The sequence below is a fragment of the Patiria miniata genome, unplaced genomic scaffold, assembly GCF_015706575.1.
Source record: "Patiria miniata isolate m_02_andy unplaced genomic scaffold, ASM1570657v1 HiC_scaffold_3, whole genome shotgun sequence".
Classification (NCBI taxonomy): Eukaryota; Metazoa; Echinodermata; class Asteroidea; order Valvatida; family Asterinidae; genus Patiria; species Patiria miniata.
Window position 1 is genome coordinate 19,587,438 of NW_024037069.1, and position 25,666 is coordinate 19,613,103.

The 25,666-nt window shown below is 39.4% G+C and overlaps 1 protein-coding gene across 4 annotated transcripts in view; it reads left to right on the top strand.

Moving 5' to 3' along the window:
* The window catches only part of LOC119738880 (Y+L amino acid transporter 2-like), a 34,875-nt gene that overhangs the window by 6,966 nt on the left and 2,243 nt on the right, over window positions 1-25,666 (top strand). For 2 of the 4 annotated variants that reach the window (XM_038213859.1, XM_038213858.1), the window contains exons 2-9: window positions 12,871-12,996; window positions 16,970-17,066; window positions 18,819-18,863; window positions 21,969-22,092; window positions 23,322-23,425; window positions 24,137-24,233; window positions 24,622-24,771; window positions 25,155-25,332. In XM_038213859.1, coding sequence (XP_038069787.1) covers window positions 12,871-12,996; window positions 16,970-17,066; window positions 18,819-18,863; window positions 21,969-22,092; window positions 23,322-23,425; window positions 24,137-24,233; window positions 24,622-24,771; window positions 25,155-25,332 — 921 coding nt within the window. Of the gene's footprint in view, window positions 1-2,006; window positions 3,281-8,475; window positions 9,501-12,870; window positions 12,997-16,969; window positions 17,067-18,818; window positions 18,864-21,968; window positions 22,093-23,321; window positions 23,426-24,136; window positions 24,234-24,621; window positions 24,772-25,154; window positions 25,333-25,666 lie in introns of those variants that run through there. The other 2 variants (XM_038213856.1, XM_038213855.1) reach the window with 2 other exon arrangements.

Below are 25,666 nucleotides of genomic sequence, written 5' to 3' on the forward strand. Positions count from 1 at the left end.
ATTTTTAGGTCTGTGATAATTATGTAAAATTGTTATAAAATTCTTGACATTTGTTTTAAAGCAGCAAGCTTTGGTCATGATCCCTGACTAGAACCTAACATCTGTCACCATTGTTTTTCTAACTGACAACTTAGGAGTCATTACCTGTGATTTGTGAACGTTCCAATTTGTTTTACTGTTATAGAACTAAACATTTATGTTATTGCCATCATGGCCATATAAAATATGTCACAATTAACTTGCTTGCCCAACCACTACTAAAAACATGGAATTAAAAACGTGGATTTGGGAAGGTATCAAATTGTACAAAACATTTTTGTATGATTTGCAAGTTTCATATGATTTATTCACACACCCAAGGGAGATAGGGCTACCCAGAATTCAGGAAATATACATGTTTATGGCGGCTGGCGTACGTGCATAAAGATAGTTGTTCACACTCGTATGAAAAAAAAACCCTACGAGGTCATTATTTTTTGTACACCAGCAACCAATCCCGGCGAAATGATCCCGGTCGTTAATATTTGGACTTCAATGAAATGTGGACTTTATACCAAGCGGGAGGTCTTTCGTTTCGACAGTAGAGATTTCGTCAACCAATGAGTACGTGTTGCTATGTATAAATACCAACACTTACGCCAGCATTCATGAAATTGTTCACGAATATTGGGTATTGTTTTACGTTCTTGCACTCACAGGGGTTTCCCCTAATACACACCCAGTTTAAACCGGGAAGTACATGTTTCATGTATGTGTTTCCGCTTTGAAGTTACCGCATGTAAATAGACAATTACACTTGTCTAATGACATACATTAGCGTATAGATTGTTTGCACTGCAGCCACGATGTGTTCAACATAGAAATGAGTATATACCCTTTCGTTGTTAATAAATTAACATTTAACAAAACGTACCTCCAAGATGGTTGCTGAATGCAATCCATCTATGTTAGCTCACTGTACCCAACTGGATACCGTAAGTTTTCACATTTGTATGAGAACTTTCGGTGCTATATTTCGATTCGTTTTACCAAATCTTCTCTAATTATTGTGATTATTATTCAGAGCCTCTTGACATTAACCTAAACCCAAGATAAGCATTTTGCCTTGGAAAAAATCACAAACCACTCACATACACTGGGAATACATTAATTTTGAGGACGAGCAATTTTGTTTAAAGTATAGATTTGGAGATTTCGCATAACAGTATGTAAGCGCCTATATTGATTGCTTTTGTGATACTGATATAGGGGCTAGCAAAAAAAAAGGTCTGCGCAACCATGGCACGGCGCGTAAGCTGTATAGTAAAATCGATGCACGCCAATTTTCAACTCAAGGTTTTGTTAGGTTAACATAATTATACACAGCAAGCTGGAACACGTACACCACTATTAAAGTTCCTAAAACTCTTTATTGCAAAAGAAATTCAAGGATCACAGATGATTTACCGCATAAATAGCATTCATTTTTACGACCTTCAAAAAAATAAAACAATTCAAATATGCCCTTGAGAAACCACTACGGTACAAAAGCTTGAGGCCATGCAGGTTGTTGACGCCGTCGACAATACATTTTTGGATACATTGTATTTTAAAGTGGCTTTTGGCCTAGTCCCGAAGGAAAATGAGTGGATGGTGTGTAGTAACTTATTCCATCGTTAAGAGAACCGCTGAGTGTGATTGGCGACTTAATACCGTGTTTTGTTTACAAATGCAAATGATGGATTTGCTTAGGTCATCACTTCTTGGAAAGACGGAGCAACCGGCGGGTTGTTTATGTCATGGATGTAGGGTGATATGTTGCATGAGAGGACAGATTGTTTTTGCCTGTGTATGTAGTGACTCCGGTATGATTTTGGTAGAGTAATCGATCCTTCAGCAATCAGAAATAAAAACTACAGTCGTAAATAAGACAAGTCCTCTCACGGGTAGCGAAATTCATCCTTGCGAGGGCAGGCTTCCAGTCTAGTTTATCCTTGACGCGTTGAACCGGATGTGTGGGCAAACCACTTGTTCCATTTTCACATGTAAATGTCGGAGTTCCTTTGAATAAAAGATTATTGATCGCGTGGTCGGTTACGATCAATGGACCTGCTAGTTTATGGCTCGATTGTATTGAGGCTTTATACAGAGGGCGAACTCTTTTGTCGTGTGGGTTGCTAAGCGGAACCGCGACCAACCACATGGCGCGAGATAAAGCGCGCCATTTCTAATTTTTTTCGCGGGAGTTTATAACCAAAGCATGCACACAAGATTGTAAACAACGGATCGGTGCGGTGGACACTGCACGTCATGTAGTCAACATTCAGTCTCAAAAGCGGTAAATATCACTTTTATTTCGACTCAGGAAGGCCCACTTGTACTTGCTGGAATTGGAAATACGTTTGTGCCGTATTTCTGGCTTGGTCTTCGGTACTCATTGTTTACGTCTCCGATATCGGTCGTCTTTCATTGAACCATTTCAACGATCGAGGTCGGCTGTCTGTGTATATATCGAATGTGACTGATCTGTATATCATTTTGTGCGAGCCAGCCTGATTACGTGGGCTGCAGACGTACGTTGGAGCCAAGCTCTATACGAAGGGCAAGCACATTTCGAGTGAGTTTACACGCCGTACATAAAGCCTTCTAATAAAGTTCTAGTCCACCACTACTGACTACTACTAACGTAGTAGTATAACAGTACTTTAGCACCTCAGTTTAAAATTATAGAGACAAAGTCTAAAGATGGCGGGTGGACTCGGGTCAGAGGTCGCCCACGACCCTGCAACGGTCAAGAAGCAGAGTCCACCGAGGCCCTATGGAGGGAGTGGAGTCGAAGCCGGGGACAAGAACGGAGGCAGCATGATGGACATAATGGACACGAGTTACGTCCGCCTCCGCAAGGAGATTGGCCTCTTCAACGGGATGACCATCATTGTGGGCTGCATCATCGGCTCGGGTATCTTCCTGTCTCCCAAGAGCATCTTAGAACACACTGGCTCCGTGGGCATGTCCATGGTAGTCTGGGTTGTCTCTGGTATCTTCTCTCTGATCGGGGCTCTCTGTTTCGCCGAGCTCGGCACCACCATCCTTGCCTCCGGAGGAGAATACTCCTACATCCTGTACAGCTTCGGCCAGCTGCCTGCGTTCGTCTTGCTCTGGAGCACGCTGATCATCATCAATCCTACAGGACAAGCCATCGTTGCGTTGACATTCGCCAATTACGTCACCCAGCCATTTTTCGGTGACTGTGGAGGCCCGCCCCTCGGCCTGGTACAAATCCTCGCTATTCTGTGTCTTGGTAAGAATAAGATCTAATCTTTTCCAGTTTCTTGTAAGAATTCAAATTGCCAATGCCATTAATTATGATAAATGTGTTTTATTTATATCTTAAAACTATGAAAACATGCATTGTGAGCCTTGATATTACTTGGGTCAATATTGGTCAAGACCCCCATTGGTTTCTTAACAGTATGCCAGGAGGTGAGGAAGGAAATTTTGACCATTGGTTACCTCTTAAATAGTGCTTTTTATACTTCCACCACAGAAAACGAATAATAGCTGACTGGCCTGATGCTATAATATTAAAAAGAAACTTTTTAACAAACATATTTAGTAATGTTACACATGCCTCGACAAAAAAAAAATGTGTGTTAAAACAAACCCCAATGTTTAGTAAAATGGAGACGACGGCCAAATACATTTTGTAAATAATTAAAAATCAATAAAAAAAAAGTTATATTGCAGAACAGTGTCGCCGCCAAAATAGCACTATTCTCCGATGTGGCTAAAAAATGTTCTTTTGATTATGTCTCAGTCTGTATTGATTGTATACGGAAAAAAATATAAAAATACGTATCTACATAATAACAAATAGCATGTTGATATGCATTTAATTCTGAGGTGTTCGAGACCTATCCCTTACTAAAAAAAATTTAAAAAAATCAAATGAAATGAAATAACAACATTGTTTGGGTTGTCAATAGCCAGAATAAGAGAAAGTCTTGATTTGTTTTTATAGTACAAATATTACTCGAGGGCGGACAAATATCTTGCATAAAATTAGAATACTTAACGATTGATATTGTTTGTATGTATCTTAATTAGAAAAATCGGCCGGGTCTGCATAATTTTTGTAAGACCTGAAATCAAATACCTGTCGATGTTTAAGTGATTTCCTTTTCAAGACCATGCTTTTTTTTTGCTTTGGGCAGGGTTGTTTGATTTAAATAATTGATTTAAATCACGATTTAAATCAGTGGGGAAAAATTTAAAAACAAATATTTAAACAAAATAAAAAGTCATGTACAAGTTTAAAAAAAATCATATGATACGCTTGTAGATACTGAAGAGCTTTTAAAGAATGTTGGCACAATTTAAAACACGTTCCATCCAGTATGCCCTCCTGGTAGTTGATATGTTCTGATGGGCTGTTATCAATTAACTTCCCAATGAGTGTTGTATGCAACTTGTTGATTCATGCTGGCACGTTTAATAACATGAGGCTAAAGATGAGACTTAAACAGATGACAAGCTTGTCTTCCATAGTGGGTCCTTTACTCATGCTCAGTGTTCCATAATTCCATAAATCCTGCGAATAGAATGAAGCTAGCGAGACGATTAATTAATCTCCTTAAGCCAAGGGCGGATCCAGAACACAATTTTTTGGGGGGCCAAAAAAATATTTGGTCCCCCAAAAAAGTGGGTCAAAAAAATTACGGCGTGGGGTTCGGGGCCCGCTTAAGGGCCCCGAATTATTTTTGGATTCTAGATGCTCTGTGGTGCGATCTGAGGCAATTTCTGACCACTTTAACCAATGTTTTTTTGAGAAAAAGATGGTGGTGTACTCATTGCCTGCCTTAATTGCGATGTCACATAAAAAAAAAAAATATTGGTTTCGTTTTGGGGGTGCCATGGCCCCCCCCTGGATCCGCCCTTGCCTTAAGCCCGGTTCATCCTTCATGCGAATGCGAAGCGAATTTGACGTCATGAAACATTCGCTGCGAAATTTGCCCGAGTTGAAATGTGTTCAACTTTTACGAATTCGCACTGCGAATACTCTCCATGACGTCACAAATTCGTGTTCGCTTTCGCTTTCGCGCCGAGTATGAACCGGGCTTTAGTCCTTTTTATAGGAACAGATAATTTCTAAAACTATTATAAATCTTTGGGAGTTTCAAAAGATAAAGATGTATAGCTGCAAAATAAACATAGTTTTGCAGATGGTTGAATAATAAATTTGTTGAGTATAACTTTTTGATCACTCACACAAAGACAAAATGATATCGATTTAAATAAAGAGATCTGATCATAATTTTAATAAAATCCTATTTTTTGTTACATTTACCAAAAAAAAATTCACGATTTTTAACAACCCTGGCCGTGGGTGAGTCGAGTGCGAAGAGCCTTTAGGCACTGGAAACTAAGGAACTTCTAGGATCTTGAAGCAATTACTAGACAGGCTTCTTCTTGCAAAATTAAGGACCTTGTATACCAAACATTATTTGCAATGCACTATGCGTAGCGGAATATTATCTGAATGCTAATTAAATTCCCCCCCCCATTTTTTTTTTTTTTTGTGGCGCTTTTATTCACAGTATCGAGCACGTATGGCGCGTCGAATAAGTTTTGAGTATAGTGCATCTTCCCTTGTGATAATAAAAAAAAATGCCGATCCCGGCATATTAGCAATAACAGACGTAATCACCACGCTTTTTACATCTCCCACGTGTGATGTACTTTTGTTAACGAAAAAGCAGGTGCGTTTAAGTTTATGGCAATTATTGTGTTGTATCCTACAGGTGTTTTGATGAACTTGGCGGGAGAATGTTTTTGGCGGGTTTTTCCCCTTTGGGACTTTTTTATCTCTAACTAACGCTTGTTTTATCGTTCCTTTCCGGTTGAGAAGGTTTTTGGCATCGATCCAACTCCTAGGTGTTAAGAAACGAAAGCATAAACGAGATTAAATGTCATTCAGGACCGCCACCGCGTCACTTTAAAAAAAAATCGAAACTGCTGTTGTAATTTTAATGCGGCGCATGCTTGTGTTATCGACTAGACAGTCACTGTACTGAAAGAGATATAAGTTCGATGGCCCGTATTGGCGGGAAAGTTCGAATGGCTTTGTACTTCACTGCATGGATTTGGGAAGAACAGGGGATTTGTTTTATCCCATGGAAAACTTACTACACTATGGAAACCTGAACATAGTTTACGAAAAAAACTAATAAAAAAGTATGGCATAACAGGAGCCCAAACTTAACATTTTGTTCGTGGAATTTGAATGTAAAAATCGTTCAGCCTTTGTAACGCAAAATCGTGTTTTAAGTATTTAATTGAATTTTCATCAATAAATAATATTATAAACACGCAAAATCTTTTCAAAATTTATTCAGTCTATGAATCATCTATCGTCGATGTATCATCATCCTGATAAATGAGATCGTCTCTAGCATTTGCGTGTTAAAATCATGAATAATAAAGAAAAATGGCTTTGTTTGAAATTTCATAAGCGGAGTATGTCAGGCGGATAGAAAAAAATCGCGGGAACTTAAAACCAACACTTTCATTATCAATTTCGCGCGCGTACGCCTTTTATAGATCAAGTGGTTTTTATGAATGAACTTAACCTATCCTACACAGGGAATGGATTCACCCATTCCAGTGTGCGCCTGCGCTGAATTCTAATTTTGCCGAGTCAATCACGTAGTCACTAGAAACCATCCCTTGTAGTATCTTGGCATCAACAAACGAAACGTCTGGCTGTGACTCTACTTGCCCTTGCCTTTGACTATGCACGTGTTCAAGAATGCGAACGAAGTTGTTCGATATTTTCGGGTCTCAGAAACCGCTACAAAATTTATGGAGAAAAATGAAAATCCGCAAAAAGGAAGATATGTAACAAAACTAACCGATCCGATGGGGAACTTACATTGACCTGGAAGCTAATAAGGAATAGGAATTTTGTTCTTTGCTTGGGAAGTGTTTGAAAACTTCAAATGCTTTTGGGGTGCGTTTGCGACTTTGCGTACGTGTTAAATATATCCTGTCTTGGTTCTAAGTTAGTTATCAGAATCGATTTGAGGAATGGCATTTGTGTACGTAGAGGATTTTTTGCCTTCCACCTTCTTGACTTGGGCTTGAACTTGAATCCAAGGCTGACATTTTGATTCTGTAGGTTTTTAGTTCTTTGGTTTTATCAGGAACCACAGCCAGGCCTTTACTCCCACATCAACACCTTGTTACATTTAATCATTTGTCTAGGTGCCATCAGACTTACGACTAAGAGCCACAGTGAATACTACTGAGAAACTTTCAAAACTGAAATTAACAAAAGCTGTGTTATTATTAGACACGGAGAAAAGATATGAAAGGGGCAAGGCTATTTATAAGTCATGGCCAAAACCAGAGTATTGAAAGTCCGTGGCGTCTTCTTCGTTTGCAACGCGTTTGCATTGCATTGAGATCGAACTAAACTGGATTGATCTTGCCTTCTAAAAGTCTTTTCTTCATCCATGGTCTTGCTTACTAACACCGGAATTAGAATAGGTTTGTTAACTTTACCGTGAGTGAACGTTACACCGTGGTTATTCCATCTCGTTATTCGAATCTAATTGACAAGAAAACAATTCATGTCCAAGAGGGGTAGACAAGTATAGTTCAGTCATCGTCAGCACAACGTGTTTTATGTGGGTGCAGACGATGGGTCCAGAATTGCCCACGCGGGCCAAATCACATGGCATAATATTAGAGCATTTTGTGGGCCATAAAGGTTCGTGGAAAAAGATGGTTGGAAGTCGTGCACAGGAGTGTAAGCTTGCGCTTGTATTTCTGTAAAAGTTCTCATGAATTTGCGCCCTAAAATTGCTCTATTTTGCAATGGAGCGCAGACATCATTTTGCAAAATGGCGATGGGCCACATTGACTACTTTTTCGGGGCGATCATCTTTGGATACAATCTTCACCCAAAAATTATAGATAACAGAACAAAAATTAACAGAAAATGAAAGATTGTTAAATAGCTTTCATTCGATGGATGTGTCGAACATATCGGAGAGTTGTGAGTATTTTAAATATTTTTTGGAAGTACGCGTAATTATCACTGAAGTCTATGGGAGTCAATTTGCAGGTCTGCACCGGGCACCCTGCGGCCTATGACCGCAGTAAAAATTTACCAAGCGCAACATCGACGAAGCACGTGGCGTTGTCAGAAGCCCCGCCCAGGAACTGCAGTGGATAAATTCTAACGGAGCTTCCGCACATGATAAATATGTTTCCCTCGTTAGCTGGCTGAAACGGTCGTCTGCTTTGCAAAGCCTTCGTCTTGTGTGTGGAAAATCAAGAAGAGTCTCAACGGACGGCTGTTTGAGTACGACGTATATTATAAGAATTCAGTGTGTGATGATGAAATCGCGAGTGGAAGCACGAGGCCGGTACACGCATATGACCATATGGGGCGAATATGCGAGTTCATGGCTTCATGTACGACGTGGCCGGGCGCGGGCGCGCGTTATTATTCCCGCCAAACACTACCAGACTACGATGTACATGTACCAACCCAAATGAGTAGTATTTAGTTGTAATTCTTGGCTACGACCGTCACTTCGGTGACAGCTGCCCATGCAAGAGAATTCGTCTCATTTTGCTGGTGATTAGGCTCGCAGTTTAGACGGTTTCCGTGGGAAAACGTAGGCCTACGTAAACTAGTTTTACTGACGGCCAGTGTTTAGTCTGTGGACAACGTAATGGTTCAGCATTGTTCGGCAGTTTACACGTGGAACTGTGGTTGCCTGTGTATACGTATGCCATGTGGTGATGTGGAATAGTTCTTCAAGACACCATGCTGTTGTAAAAGACATCTTTTAAGAGTTCTATAAATTCCAACAAGTCGTCGTAGAGCAAAAGCTAAACAGAGCTCTCATAAACAGTAACATTTTACTTCGAAATATTCTTTTCTCACAAAATGGAAGAAGTCGCTTTAGCAGACCCGATCAACACGACAGCAGGCAGTGACCAGAATGCCGGCTCCGAGATCTCCTCGGAACCGCCACCGTACACGCCCAAGGAGGAGGAGACGGGAGCCAAGCCCAATGACAATGACTCGGTGGTACGCTTGCAGCCCCAGCTCGGAGTTTTCAACGGGATCACTTTGATCCTGGGCTGCATCATCGGCTCGGGTATTTTCCTGTCTCCCAAGAGTGTCTTGGAGAATACAGGCTCCGTAGGGATGTCAATGATAGTTTGGGTTGTCTCTGGCATTTTCTCTGTAATCGGAGCTCTCTGTTTCGCCGAGTTGGGAACAACCATCACGGCATCTGGCGGGGAGTACTCCTACATCTTGACCGCCTTTGGTTCCTTGCCTGCTTTCCTTGTCCTCTGGGTGACGGTCCTGATCGTCAACCCAACTGGCCAGACAATCGTTGCCATGACATTTGCTTATTACGTCATCCAGCCTTTCTTCCCAGACCCGGACTGCCCGCCTCCTGACGTGTTTGTCCGTATTTTAACCGTCTTGTGTCTTGGTAAGTTGAGGTCACCCAAACTGAAATCATTGTCACAGTTCCTACTCTTGACTCATTTTATGATTGCGCTAGCTGGAGTTACCTCAGCCCTAAATTTTATCATTGGGTTGTCACCTCAGCCCTAAATTTTATCATTGGGTTGTCATTACATTTAATGACAACCCAACGATAAAATTTAGGGCTGAGGTAAACTCCAGCTACGATTGCGCCTACAATCATTGGTGAGACTAAAAAATTTACAATTTCTACAACTGTTAAAAATTGTTAAAATTTAATAAGGTCTCGGCCTACTCTTCCAATTTTCAAACATAGGCCTATCACTTTTATCAGATGGTCGGAATTATTCTCAGAAGAGTTTGAACTTTGATAAATTGCCTGGCATCAAAGAAACTTGAGCAACATTTATCTAAATATCAAAATACACATTCTATTATTAATTTCCTGTTAATGATTTAAAAATTGTTAGCATAGAATTGCACAGAGAAAGCAACATGGAAAACTCCTTAGTTTGTGTGACCCCCTTTGCTACGTAGGCCTACTACTAACTTTGGCATTGCTTGTCACAAAAGAAACAGTGCAAATGCGTAGTTTGTCACTTTCAGTGCTCAAGGATATATAAATGGTTGTAAACAGCATGCTCTTGGAATACATGTAGGACACTGACCCTGACCAAATCCCTGACCAAAATCCCAGCACGAGCAGACATCATTAGCATCTTGAATTATTAAAATCGTACCATGACATAGAGCTGATGACAAATCAATAGAGAATGTCTAAGCTAAGGGAAGAAGCTGTGACAGGCTTGTGTACAGTGAAAACAAGAACCGCAATGTTTCTGAATCCTTAACCCTAACCACCCCAACCCTTCAAAATCCAACTGCATGTTTTGTTAGATTCTGTTGGAGTGAGTACTGCACTAGTATTACTGATTTTGCTTTACATTGGGTCAGGCATACCACCATAATCAGAGTCCAACAGCTTGGAAACTCAGTTTACCATAATTATGGTGTTGGATTTTTGCAAGAGTGTGGAAGGTTCGTTGTTCGTATGATTCTATGTTTTAGTCACATACCAATCTGGATCCCCAATGAGAAAGAAAAAAAAAGTTTTATGGCAACCACCAACTTCAGTTTAAACTCTGGGGACCATTTATTTTCCTACCAGTTTTAATGCTCGTATCCTGCTTGAGTTGAGAATTAATTTTTTTCTTCAAACAAATCAAATTGTTGAGAAGGGGGACAGGACGTGGCCCAGGATATTTTTTGGACACCAGTGGTGATTACCGGATTCTCAACCAGGAACCCCCCTCTCCATAATCCCAGTACATATATTTGTAACAAAGTTACATTGTACATCTTCACAATATTATTTCTACCATGTTAAATATCACTTTTTTTCGATAGCATTGGGTATTTTAAAATGTACATGCATGTTGTTGTGTTTTTTTTGTACTTGATGGCATTTTTAGGAAGAGCCACTGTCTAGATAGTGATTAAGTTCGCTTTTGACAATCCTTCAGGGGTGTTATCAATATTGGTTGTGTGTGTGTGTGTGTGTTACACTGGCTTGTTACCTTAAATGTTTGTATTATATTCTGTGTTGTTCTTACCTGAGAAATGAAATGAAATGAAACACTGGTAAGACTAAGAGAAGGATATTCCTTGTCCAACTCTCATCTTACTTTGAGTAAAGGGAATTATAAAATGCACATTTGTACATATGGGCACATGTTTTATTAGCGTCCCCTACAATAGGTAGTGTCCAGCCCCACTTTTAAAAATTTTTCAAGCTGCTTGTTCCCCCCCCCCCAAAAAAATATTGACAAGAAATTGCTGCAGGATTCATGCATGACAACACTTGAATCAACAAAGTAACTTACGGGATTACAATGCCGGAGCTATTGTTGCAAAACGGCCTTGAGTGAAAGCCATTGAATCCTACCAGACAAACTGCTGTAGCGAAATTTTTCAGGTTTCTTTTTTTGGCTGCAATTCAACCAAACAAAGGCGGCATTTTTCCCCCTTTGGAATTTGACAATGGCTCAAGGTATCGGTAGCCTTGTACTCCTCCAGCTGTTGCCCTGGTTTTTCCCACAAAGGGGAATGAAGTAAAGATAAAAAATAAGCGGGAAACAGGATACCAAATTTGGCGCCAAATTCAAGGCTGATCCTAGCAGATGGTTCGCTTGGCAGCAGAAAGAGTCTTTTGTGTTCAGAAGGAAGTTGGCAATTTTTTATTTTTTGGCGAGACCACGTGGAATTGTTAATTTGGTTTCAATGGTATACAGATATATACGTGCATGTTGGCTTTTTGTCCCTTTAAAAATATAAAATGAAACTTTAAATTCCTTTGGGCTTACTTCACTTTTTTGTTAATCTAAAAATATGACAATTAACCTTGTAGGAACAGATGTGTTCAACGTTGCTGAAAAATTAAATAGAAAAACTAACAGATTGGTCTGTAAGTGATGTCAATTTATTGTAATGCAAACGTTTGAAATTAACAGTAAGTGCATTAATTTATCTGGTTAAAGTATCAAACAAAAAACCTTCAAATTGCAACGTTTCAAATTAACAATAAGTGCAATAACTTATCTGGTTAAAACATCAAACAAATACCTTCAAAGTGTCAAATTTCGGTATACGTTTTGTGTAGGCCTGTTTTCAAATTGGCAAGTTTTGGGAAATATTAAGTGGAAAAACCAAACGTTTTGGTATCTGATATTGCTTTGGATGATTTCCCGAGGGGCGTTTAGTTGATCATAAATTTTTTGGGGGAGGGGGGTGGTTTTTCATAGTTTGAAGACATTAAATGGAATGATTTAATTCAATAATTGCACGTTGGGAGGTTGATTTGTAAAAAAAACCTAAAAATTCTGGATCTGTCAAAATCCACTTTTACTTTGGTGGATTCAAGACGGTTAAACCCAGCGTCTTAAACTGTTCATATTGACCTGTTTTTGTTGTTAAAAGTCCAAAAAAAATAATAATAATTGTTACCCTGTCTCCCCTATTTTGACAGCCCATACCCTAATTTTTTGGGGGGGAAAATGAGGAAAAAAAACCAAAACCATCAATTGCTACCTTTTACCCGCGACTACATGCAGAAAAGTATGATCAACACCAAAAAAAAAAAAATGCAATAAGAAAAAAAAATCCCCTACCTACCTACCCTATTTGCAAATGCCATGTGATTAATCACAAGTAGAACTTTTTTTTTTGGCCTAAGTCCAAGTTTCCAGTGGATTCAGGAACATTTGTAAAACGAAAAAAAAAAATATCTAAGCGGTTTGGCAGATTGTCATTGCAAACTATTTTGAAAGGATTTTTTTTTTTCAAATGAAAATGTGTTTTTCTCTTATGTTCTGCAGCTCTCTTGACATTTGTGAACTGCTGGAGCGTCCCCTGGGCGACTAAAGTCCAAGATGTTTTCACCGTTGCCAAGGTCTTGGCCCTCATTGTCATCATCTTGTCCGGGCTTGTCTACATTTGCATGGGTGAGTATTCCAGAAACACCGTACACCCCCCACCTCCAAATGGGACGCGCACGCCCTTTGAGTGTTATTCATTTTTCGATCAAATGGCAACTTGTAAAGTTAGTAACTGGACTCTACAGTTTGAAATGTCATCAAATACATTGAAACCTGCTTTTAAATTTAAGTGACTCGAGCTTAAGTTGGAAAAAAAAATCCATTAATTTTTTTCAAAAACACGATCATGTGGAACCGTTTCTGTAACATGAAGCTCATTACTAGTGACATGAAGCTCATAACTAGTGACGGTGCACATGGTTAAGTTATCAGCGTTGGGACATTTAATTTAAGGAAGCTCACATTTTAAAACGGCTCAGCGATTATGACCATGGGGCTGCATTGATGCGTGAATATCAAGAGTACAAGATGATTGCATCATCCTACTCACAGCATCTTGAAGATCAAAACGATGGATCAAATTGGATTACTTTATTTGGACGTCGTGTTTTTATGAACTGGCTTGCATTTCTTGAACTGATACAACTTTACAAATACCCCCCCCCCCAAAAAAAATTAGAGGAAAAATTAAGGTCTGAAATCTTTACAGTATATTTTAGACACACATGGATCATAAAGTTGATACAGAAGGAAATTGGAAGAAAAAAAAATCAACTCAACATTGTCTTTTGGTCGTGCCTCGTCACCTCCATTTCTAGCTCCGCCCAGAGTCGTCTTGTTTTGACAGAACCGATCACATGTATTCAGCTCTGATTTTTTTCTTCGCTTTCTTTGACTTATTTGTTGTATTTAGTCAAGTCGCTTGTAACATCTGTTGAATTGGTGTTGATCAATTTGGACACCAGTTCACAAGACACATTATTAAAAACTTATATTATTTTGATATCACAGAGATAACACTCGAAGGAACATATAAAAAAAGGAAGGAAGCGTTTGAAACTTAATAGACGAAAGATGTAGATTAATGATAAATTATTAACCATAAATTCCCAGGCATTTTGTGCTTGGACACTTCCTGAATCTTCCAAACTTGACCACTGTGCAGTATTAAAAGGTAATAAAGCATTTGCTTTTGCTGTCATTTTCAGAAATGGATGGATTGGGGGTTAGTTTTTATACAAGAATTCAACTTTTCTTGAAATGACAGCGCATCAGGTGCCATAATTTCACTGGATGCTTGAGACTAATATTCACTTACAGTGAAGTAAGGCATTTCTTAACCCTAACTCCCTAGGCCTTTTTGTTAGGATGTAGCCTCAATCCTGCAAAATCCTCCAATTGGCCTCATGGAAAAATGGCATATAGCCTCGGTCCTGCAAATTCCTCCATTATTTCTTGAATATGGGCCATGGAGGGGTGACCACTGCCTGAATCCTGCAAAATCCTGCGGCAGTGACTGTCAACATGTTAAGGCTTGGTAAGTGACATCCTGGAGCAGTACAGAGGATTTCAAGCATAATCCAGTCCTATATTTATGCATGGCTGAGCAAAAAACTACACAAGGTCCAGCCCCCAAGACCTTGACAAAGTGCATCCTACGAAATCACTAACGCACTTTTGCCATGTAACCTCAATCCTCCAAATTCCTCCACTTTGGCATAGAGGATTTTGAAGGATTCAGGGTGGTTGGTAGTTTTGTTTTTGGATTTTTGCAAATATTGTATATTACTTTTATTGCACATAGTATCATTTGTACTTCCAACAAAAGTGAGTCCCGGGGTACAATATTAAAAACAATTTTGCCAGGGCTCCAGTTAATTAAAAAAAATATTGAAAAGCCAGATGCTGAATTTGACAATAAGGGTTAATTACAAATATAGGGTAAACTACAAGGTAACCTAATTATTAACGTTCCTGTTAGTCCTATCAAAATTATGAAACTGCATACAGTTAGCTTGTGGTGGCTCTTAATACCACCATCCATGCATATCATTTACATGTCTCTGTTTTCACTCGCTGTTGACAATTTATCCATTGTCAACAAATGAGTTTGTCTTTTGCAGCAATAGCAACAGAGACAAGTTGTCCACGGACTCATATCTGGCGGTGTTTTCTGTTTGCCTTTGTCAAATGCACACACTGTGTTGTTTGTTCGTTTTGTTTGCCTATTTTTTTGAATTCCATTTAAACGTTGAGATTTTTTATTGAACTAAAGAACTGCACATACTTTTGCAGAGAAAAAAAAATATGCGTACAACATTTTTTTAAATCAACCCAAAGTTTTTTTGATTTGCTCTAATCTGTATGAATTTCTGAGGTCTGCTTTCCTTGTGTCAATTTTTGTCCACGTGTTTCAACACTCGTACATTTTTATTTTGTTTTGGTTTAAATGAATATCATTTACTAGTTAATTATACGGTCCAACATAATTAATCTACTTGCAAAGGTCATCTTATTATGTTATTTACTCAATAAGCCTTCAATGAATAATTAAAGCGGAATCACACTAAATCCCCCTTAAGCCACTTCAAGGTCTTGGTCGATTTAGGACAGAGTATCCCAACTAGGCAGGCTTGACATTCCAACTACAAAGAATTTGGTTAATGCTTGATTTTGCGACTTTCGCGAGCGTCATCTGTCGCACATTAAAAATACACGTTAACGTCAAATCTCTTTTGGTTATCCATGTAGCCTGGTTTTCATTTTGAAAATTCCCCCAAATGGCATGCAAAACCTTTCTTTTTTGTTGTCGGAGAAGTTACCAAGTAATTTGTAAAGTTGGTCATGGATGCCCGACCCCATAATCTGGAACCGGTTCCTGACATCAGCGGTCGGGTGCTCAGGAACCCGGTTCCGATGCACACCCCAAATCCCGTCTAGCGTAGCCACTCATATGGGAGTTGATACGCCTTCACAGCACATGGTAGATTTTGGAGGGTTCAGGTACCTAAATGAAAATTTCTAGGTTAACCCCTCCTATGGAAACATGCATTCTGAGCCATGCTGTTACTTGGGTCCAAATTGGCAAAGTGACCCATTGGTGGGTTAAAATTATACCGGGGGAAGTGGAAGGAAACTTTGACACTTTGTGACTTTTTAAACAGCAGGGGCGTTTTAATGTACAAATAATGATTGTTTGTGAGTGCAATGGTAAGAATAATTTCATGAGGTGACAGATGAAATGTTCCATTCCACGAGGCGAAGCCGAGTGGAATGGAACATTTCATGTCACCTCATGAAATTATTCTTTCCATTGCACGAATGTCAAACATTCATTATTTGATTTATATAACACCTGAATAAATCCTTGTCATCTGATTGGTTGACTTTTAATATCCAATTTATTCAGGTTAAAAACTGTTTAAAATGTCGACAAGTTCATCATATTTATATTAACCCTTACTCTCTGAGGGTAATTTACTGCATGTCAGTTGGTTATGCCAATGCCCTCCAGCTGCAGTTTATTGGCAGATAGTTTTATTTAACAGTGAAGGCTCCAATTGGCAGGAGTTGGAGGCCCTGGAGGGTGCCTGATACTGACCAGCTGGGGGCACTCACTTTGTTATCAGAGGACTCTCATTGTTCTCTGTGGCATGTATTGGAGTGCCTGTCCAGTTACCCTTGAAATGACATGGCAGATATTGGAGGGCCATGCAAAAAACATAGGTGATTTTCTTGAGGCACATATTGGCATGCGTTGGAGGGTCTAGTAGGGTAAGGGTTAATGCAAACTGTTCAACAGGTTGAGAACAATCACATTCAATTTATCTTGATTTAAAACAGTGCCACCACCAGCAGCAGTGACACAGTGCAATAGAACTTCCATTCACAGTGCAATAGAACTTCCATTCACAGTGCAATAGAACTTCCATTGCACTGTGCGCTGCGCGCGTTGGTACGAATAATTCAATGACATGTGATCAACGATCCACCAATCAGATGACAGGGATTTATTCAGGTGTTGTATAATGTGAAAATAGCAAAATATAATGCATTTTGTGTTAATTTTTTTATTTTTTTAAATATTTTTTTTACCCAGGACACACAGAGAACTTCCAAGAACCGTTCAAGAATAGCAAGGGAGGTAGTGACATTGCCTTGGCCTTTTACGGTGGCCTGTTTGCATACGCAGCTTGGTAAGTTGAAATTCTCCAATTAGTATTTTATTGTAAAAATGTGGAGGGTGATATTCATAGAGCCATTTTAACTGCTTTATTGTTTCTTTGTGAAAGCTCCAGAAAGCTATCTTTAGTAACAAAACCAAAATATTTTCCAAAATTATAATTTAAATTATAAATTTGATTGGATTTCCATACACATTGAGTTGCGGGTAGTTTGGTTTGTACTTGTTTGTTAGTATTTTACTTTTAAATGTAAAACAAAATAATATACATTAAAAACTACTTGCTTAATACATTATGCAGTAGTTTGTTCCGGCAAAGTAAATTTTTACCCATACATTTTTGTCAATAAATAAACAACATTACCGCTGCCTTGCCATTCAAATGCATTTGCAAGACTTTATTTTTGCTTGGTTTCTGTTGATAAAATAATTGGCATATTACTTAATATTTTTTTCAGCTGGTTTACTAAGTATTTAAATGTAAATTATAATTTGAGTACTTTGTTATGCTAATGCATTATGGACTTGCAGGTAGTTATTATCTTGATTTATGAGCCGTAGGAGCTTTGCCTACATAAAACAACCATACAGTTAAGGTTGTCCCGACTGTTTGAATATTTAACCCATCTACGTAAAATACATGTTTTAGCTAAAAATAGCTTTTTGCAGGTTTGAATATTCAAAAGAAAACAACAGGCACGTACACACCTGTGATGTTATTTTAATTGTTAAGCTGTGGTGCTTTAATGATGGAAGTAAGGCCAAAAAAAAAAGTCTCCGGTTTCTGGTATGGAGCTTGCCCAAAAAGTGGTGCGGCGACGCGGCTTTTTTTTTTTTTTTTTTACCTGATTTTTTTTGCTTTAAATGTCGGCTGAAGACTGCAAATGGTGCCCGACTAAACTTAGTGCAAGTATATGGGAGTCCTGAGAGGCCACATAAAGCTTATTCTCGACTATAACCCCATCTAAAAACACGTTAAAATTGTGCAGCAGCAGGATTCCAGTCAAACCAGTGAGTTTGGCGGTTTTGAGACATCATCTTTCATTGAAAAAAAAACTTTTTCATTTTGCTGACGCGCATGGCTATGGCGACGCGCACGCATACCAGAAACCGGAGACTTTTTTTGACCTAACGGTTCACTTTTTAATCTTTTTAGCAGGGTAAAGCCCTTGACAGTTAAAAGATACTTACTGTAAAACGCTCCAGTGGCCTATTACATCGATCGCTGCGTGCAAAATTTATCCCACGCGCCTTGCGTACAACTTGGTTCCAGCTGCCACATGTAACCTTGATCGGCGAGTTTTCAATATTCACATGTTTGTCAAATGCTGTTTCGAATAATCGAATACTATTTATTCAAAAATGGACAGGCTATTATTTAAACACTGAACTTTGTGCACATTCAGATTAGAATGAGCCGTGCATACTTCGCGCTATACGTGCACGAACCAGAACACGCACGTGTTGTGTCCCGTCCTTGGGTCTCGGGAGTGGTCAAACAGCGCCCTCTCCAGTTTGTGAACGCAGCCCATACTTTTAAAGATAGACAAATTGTGGGGTTAAAGGTGGGTTTAAATACTAAAGTGAATTTCTTCTCTTAATGACAGCCTCCAAATCTACTCTTCAAATTTACCGATACAGGAAACATGAAACATGGCTGGAATGGTGGCAGCATGATAAAGGTATATATGCCCATTTTTTTCATAACACTTTAAAAAAGTTGTGGTATTGATGTTTCCATGCATTTTTTTTCTTTTTTCTGTAGGAATTATCTGAATTATTTGACGGAGGAAATTAAGAATCCACACAGGTGAGAATTAAACACGACTTTCTACTCGTTATCTTGAAAAATGTATTCATAATTCATTGATATCTGGTATAAATTATCAAAATTATCTGACTTTTTGCATGAGTGTAAATTCTAAAAACTCTTCCACATGTGTACAGGCAACATGCTGGTATCTCTCACCCCCAACAGAGCAAGGGCAAATATGATGTGAAAGTGAAACAGCTGTGTGGTATAACTGACTGGTCGAACATATTATCAAAATGTAAAAAAAAAAGAAAAAAGAATTTGATCAATAATTAATCCCACCTGAGATAACTGGGTAGTTGTGTGACTGTGGAGGCGATTTCCTGGTTATCAAAAGTGGGTGGTTTTTATTTTGCATGTAAAAAGGTCAAGTGTCGGTCTGCCTGGTGAACTTTGACCTTGCAATATTTCCCAGTTGATTTGAAAGGTTGTCCAACAGGCTAGACAATGCAGTAGAAAGGAGTTGAACATATGTTACCAATATTTTGGTTTCTCTTTTTTTGGACTGCATAGAACTGCCTGTAATACCCAATATTTAACTACCAAAAGTACCAAGCCAATATTTTTTTATAGTTTCGTCTTGAAATCGGGCACAATTTTATCACTGACTTTTCATTATTGACATTACAAGAAAACAACATTTTTTGCATTTCACAATAAGCAAATATACAAAAATAATTCTGACATGCCAAACTTGCCTGTTACAGTGCACAAACAGTACCTTGGTGATTTCTCGTAAATGTTTTTGTTAAGAGTGCACTCTTCAAAAGTTAAAATATCACTCTTTTTGTCAAAAGGCTGAAAGCTGAGAATTTAAAAATTTCGCTAGTCAGACTTTTTAGAATCTAAACGGGGCAGAACATTCAAACACTATCCCATTGTACAACTCCTTTTGACGCCATCAGACTTTAACCCTTTCGATGTCGCCAAACTTGTTTGAAAACCCCAACACCTCGGGGTAAAATCGATCAGGACATTCATCAGTCGATCCATCTACCCTGACATAGCCCATGATCTTTTTTAACCACTTAAGAATTTGGTCAATGAAAATGAATTCAAACACTATCCCATTGTAGAACTCCTTTTGACGCCACAAAACTTGAATCCTTTCCAAGCCGCCAAACTTTAAAAAAAAAAACCCAAAACAACGCCTTGGGTAAAATCGATCAAGACACTCATCAGTTGATCCATTTACCCTGACATAGCCCATGATCCCTTTCAATTTCAACCACTTCAGAATTTGGGCGATGAAAATTCCATCCCGGAACCTGGGATGTTTGGACAGGATTGCGGATGGATTAACTTCCTTCCCTCATCTTTTCCCCAGTGGACGTTCTTTTCCACTCCCTGCTGATCTCAGCAATTTCGCGGCAATTCAAGTGTTCCTCAGAACAAAAAATCCTCGCAAGCCAGTCTGAACTTGACTTCAAGTATTTTTCGGTCACTCAGAAAATCACTTCCGTTACTTAAAAAATTTGTTTCAGTCACTTTAGATGTACATGTATGCGTAGTTTGTACTCAGTGACTCGGTCATTCAGTCAGTCAGTCAGCCAGAAGACAATAGGCTTATCCTTGAAAAAAATATCTTATTTCAATGAAAAAGCCCCCTTAAAACCCACTATCATCTGTACATTGTATTACATTGTGTTTAATCGCTGAAGAATAAATCAAACTATAGAGTGCTGGGGCAATTTGGAGCGCTACAGTGAGTACTAGGCAGGGCCGTGGCGCTATCGTGACTTAGGCCAAAAAAAAAAAAATTTCTGCTTCCAGTTACCCTACCTACCCTATTTTGACAGCCCCTACCCTAATTTGAGGGAAAAATCCCCGAAAATCCTAAATGTCTACCTTCTACCCTTAACTGCATGCACATACCTTTATATGACCATCTGCCGAAAAAAATTGCACCCCAAAAAATTCCCTTCCTACCTACCTACCCTATTTCCAAATGCCATGTAATTGGAAGCAGAACTCTTTTTTTTTTTTGGCCTAAGGGTTAAAAAAAAAAGGAAAAATAACTTTAGAAGTGAAAACCTCATCTCTGCCAAAAAAAATCTGGTCCCAAGCCAAGTTTAACATGGATGAATGTTCCACCACATGTTCAAGTTGGCAATGGAATGCTTCATATCTCCGGCCACCTGTTTTGGCACATTCATTATTATAAGATGGAATTTTGCGTCGGGGTGATATAAATCAAATTGGGTTTTGCCCTTCACTGACGTTTAAACACTGTATACTCAGTGTGTTACCTCCCTTAGTGAAAGTTGGAAAAAATCACTCGGGTGGGACTCGAACCCACGACCTCCTGCTTTCTAGTGCAGCTGTCTTACCACTCGACCACTGAGCTAACGGGATCGGTTGGTCGGTTCGAATCTGATGTACATAGCAGCGGGTACCGCATAAACTATTATAAGATGGAAATTTGCGTCGGGGTGATATAAATCAAATTAGGTTTTTGCCCTTCACCGACGTTTAAACCCTGTATACTCAGTGTGTTACCTCCCGAGTGAAAGTTGGAAAAAATGGCACATTCATGTTATGTCTGTCAAGTCTCCGGGCACTGACTGTGTCTGGTTGCAAAAGCCAAGGTTGCACTGTCAGGGTTCATTCCCATAGGCAGATTACACTGAGATCAAAAAAGTTATTGGAGATGAAAGACTAAGTGATGTCAAATTAAGAGGCAAATTTCTGTTGGCAGGTTGTGATGACTTGCAGCAACATAAATAATAGTGCATGACACCCCCTGTATTCCAGACAAAACTCTTAGGAAAGAAATTGCTTTCTTGGAAGGTAGCTAATTTTCAATGATACCATTTTCTTTTCAGAACTCCTTGCAATTGTTAGTATCAATTTCAGGGGAAAAAAGATAAAGTGTCGTAATTTTAAGAAGTTTATTTTGGGGAATTGTTAGGGAAATACTGACTTGTATATATATTTTTTTTGGGGGGGGAGAGTTCTTCTCCCCCCCCCCCCCCCCACACACACACACAGAACTAACCAAGATACTGTACTTAAAGAGAAATGAGTTCTTTTTAGTCCAGTTTTTATTTTGAAAATGCCTTTTAAAAATTAAAACAAAATCTTGAAAACAATTTTTGACAGGAATCTTCCCTGGGCCATCGGCATTTCTCTCCCCATGGTCACCCTCATCTACGTCTTGGCCAACGTCGCCTACTTTGCTGTCTTGTCTCCTGAGGAACTGGAGCGTTCCAATGCTGTGGCTGTGGTAAGCTGATTGGCCGATTCGTACAGTGTGACCCTTGACATGATTTGACCCTTGACATGCTTTTACCCTTGATATGATTCGAGTCTGGACATGATTTGACCCTGGACATGATTTGACCCTGGACATGATTTGACCCTGGACATGATTTGACCCTGGACATGATTTGACCCTGGACATGATTTGACCCTGGACATGATTTGACCCTGGACATGATTTGACCCTGGACATGATTTGACCCTGGACATGATTTGACCCTGGACATGATTTGACCCTGGACATGATTTGACCCTCGACTTGATTTGACCCTTAAAACAAATTGACCCAGGATAATAAAATCAAGAGTACCAGTACCCATTTTTAATTCTCAGCATTCAAACATGTCACTGTGAGTTATTCAGAAGTAAAATGTTTGAGAAATATATCTAAAAGCTAATTTTAAACTTTATTACCCTTGCTCATCAAGCCAGTAATGCTTCATCATGTCATCTGGTCTAAAGTTCTTCGTGATGTTATCTATCAATGGCATCTTTTGCATGACAGTGAAATTGAATACTCTCTGGTTTCAAACTGCATTGGTGCCAAAAATGTGTAAACTTGTTTAATTTCTGCCTGCCACTAACTAGTTAAATTAGAGGGCAGTATATAGGCATATGTGTGGTCATCTGATATCCATTTTTATAGCTTTCCAAAAAGCCAGAAGGAAGCTCAGAGCTCTTTCTTGTCAACTTTTCTGTCTTGACCCAACAGGAATCTTCTCCTAAAAACAGGAGATTTTTAAGATGGTGTTTTGAGTGGGCAAGCATGGCATTGCACTGTTGAGTGTAAAAGGTTCAACCTTTGAACAACATGGTGTGATGAAAATGATTTACCTTATCAAGGGACAATGGACTTGTTTTTTATGTACTTTGTTGTCGGGTGACTAGGGTTAGTGTTAACCTCTGACCTGTGATTCCGGTTTTTAGGCAAGGGTACCGGCGTGAAGTCAAACTGGATGATGATGCCTAGCGGCGATATCCAGTCAACTTTCTGAGATTCTGAGATTCTGGTGGTCTGATTAATGGAACACCAGGGAAATCTCGTGGGATGTCTGTCACCAGTGAAGGACTGTTCCATTTTTGCTTGGGGGGAGGGGGAGGTTTACTCCTTGCAAGAATGATAATGTGCGATTTTATGTTCTGTAAAATCTCAGATAATAACAGAAGAAAAAAATATTTCAACATTTTTGACAGACATTTGGTGAGAAACTCTTCGGCCCCATGGCTTGGATAATGCCGGTTTCGGTTGCCATGTCGACGTTCGGCAGTGTGAATGGAGGTTGTCTGTCCCTGTCTCGGTGAGTATCATTAAAAAAAAAAAAAGGGGGATAAGCCTGACTTTGAATTTTTCAAAATTGTTCCACATTAAAATCTTTTGAAGCTGAAAACGACATTATGCTTCTTCGAAAATGAGAGTACAATTGACAAAATGTCCTTCGTAGGAGCAGATTTCTTAAACATTTAGAAGACTTTTGTACAAACAGACAACACCACCTTTGATGACCAATCAAATGCATTTCTCTGATCTCTCTAACGATAATAACAGTTTAAAAACACTTGATTTTTAACACTCAATCACTCTATTGTATTGGATTATTGTATTTAACCAGTTCGTGCCAGATGATGTGTATGCACACAAGGGTTTTGCGGTATTCAGAACGGATGACGGATACACACGCAGGGAGCGAGGCCGGAAATATCTGTGAGCGACCTGCTCGCAGCGAGCGAGGCCGGAAATATGATTGTGCTGCCTGAGGGTGATGGCTTCAACCTGCCTGGCTTGAGGTCCAGTGAAAATTTATCCCGCGCCTCGTTCCGTTTTTGTCAAAATAATCCCTTCGCGAACTGGTTGAGGTGAAACAGAAAAAGTCTGAATGGTATTAAAAACCTAACACTGAAGGATTTCTTCAGTTGAATAGATCGGTGTAAATGCAGTCAATTAGTTAACTTCTGAAAATTCTCAAGCTCCTGTTTTACCATTGAGAATGCTTTATTGTCTTGTTTTGCAGGTTGTTTTTCGTTGGAGCTCGGGAGGGCCAGTTGCCAGGAGTCATGTCCATGATTCAAGTCAAGCGCAAGACACCACTACCTTCTCTCATTTTCACGGTATGACCTCCAAGATAATTATTATTTCCTCAGTAGCAAGAGAAAAGAAACTGTCTTACAGTCTTACAGCCCAGTGTTAGTGATTCCAAGTTATGTTAGCCCTCACAGAACTATACTAAACTAAAAAAAAATGGCAAATTATTAGTAAAACCTGAGAAAAGTTCAAGAAGAACATTTTAACTGATTTACTCTTTTACAGGAGGTACTTCTCAGTCCACTTCAGGTATATGTTTATTTTGCATAACTAGGCCTATTGTTTGGAAAACGTGTCTTAAAAGACTGAAACATGTGTTGCATGTACACCACTGGTATATCGTTGATGATTGGTTTGATTTTTCTTTCCTCTCTTGATATGATCAACAAACTTTTCCCTTGTCTTGCCCCACAGTGTGTCCTGTCGGTCCTGTACGTCTTTGTGGAGAAGATTGAGACTCTTCTGAACTACTTCAGCTTCATGACGTGGCTAGCCATTGGAACAGCCGTAGCCGGCCAGCTGTACCTACGATGGGCTAAGCCGGACCTGCCACGACCAATCAAGGTATGAGCCGCCTAAAAAGGAACTTCTGCATATGGGTGGTCTTTTTACCAACAATTCTCAATTTGAAAATTGTGTACATAGCTAATCCGTGACGTAAAATTGTGTACATAATAACGCTAAGACTAGATTTGGATTATGTTCCCCTTAAAAAAAAGCTGGTCCCTCGTTAAGCGCGGTCAAGCCTCCTCGGCCGTAGAGGGCGCTATCAACAAGATGAGGCTAATTTTGTCTTGGAAATCTCGACACTCAGACCCAAGCGTTCCATTCTAACTCCACAGTGAAAGATTTTGAGGCTGTGTTTCAGACTAGATTAACAGTCTTGTGCAGTAACTGAATGTGGCAGTTTTCATCAGTTACATTTCTTTCTTTTTTCTTCTCCGTAGTTCAACATTCTCCTCCCCATCACCTTTGTCTTGGCCTGCCTCTTCCTGGTCATCATGGGAACCATCGCTGCTCCCATGGATACCCTCATCGGCATTCTCATCACCCTCACCGGCTTCCCCGTTTACTTCGTCGGTGTTTGGTGGAAGAGCAAGCCCAAGTGTCTTTTGCGATTCAACCGTAAGTTTTCAGCATTTCTAAAACGCCTGTTGTAGGCCTGTGCAAAACTTTTGCTAGCATCAGGAAGAACTCTAACTCAAGTTTCTGCCTCGTACTACCTGCCACTGTGGAACGCTGTGCCCAAATCTTGCTTCCCACCCTCTCATAACTTGTCATAGTTAAAAGAAAATGTCAACAATTTCCTTTGTATCTCTATATTTTATTCATAAATACCTAAGACAGTTTACCCATTCCTATTGGTCAAAAGCCTGTCATGTGGGTGGTTTTAAACGGTTGATAAAACACGGCTGGTTTTAAGCAGGCATAAGATTTTTCAGACTTATGTCTAAAATCA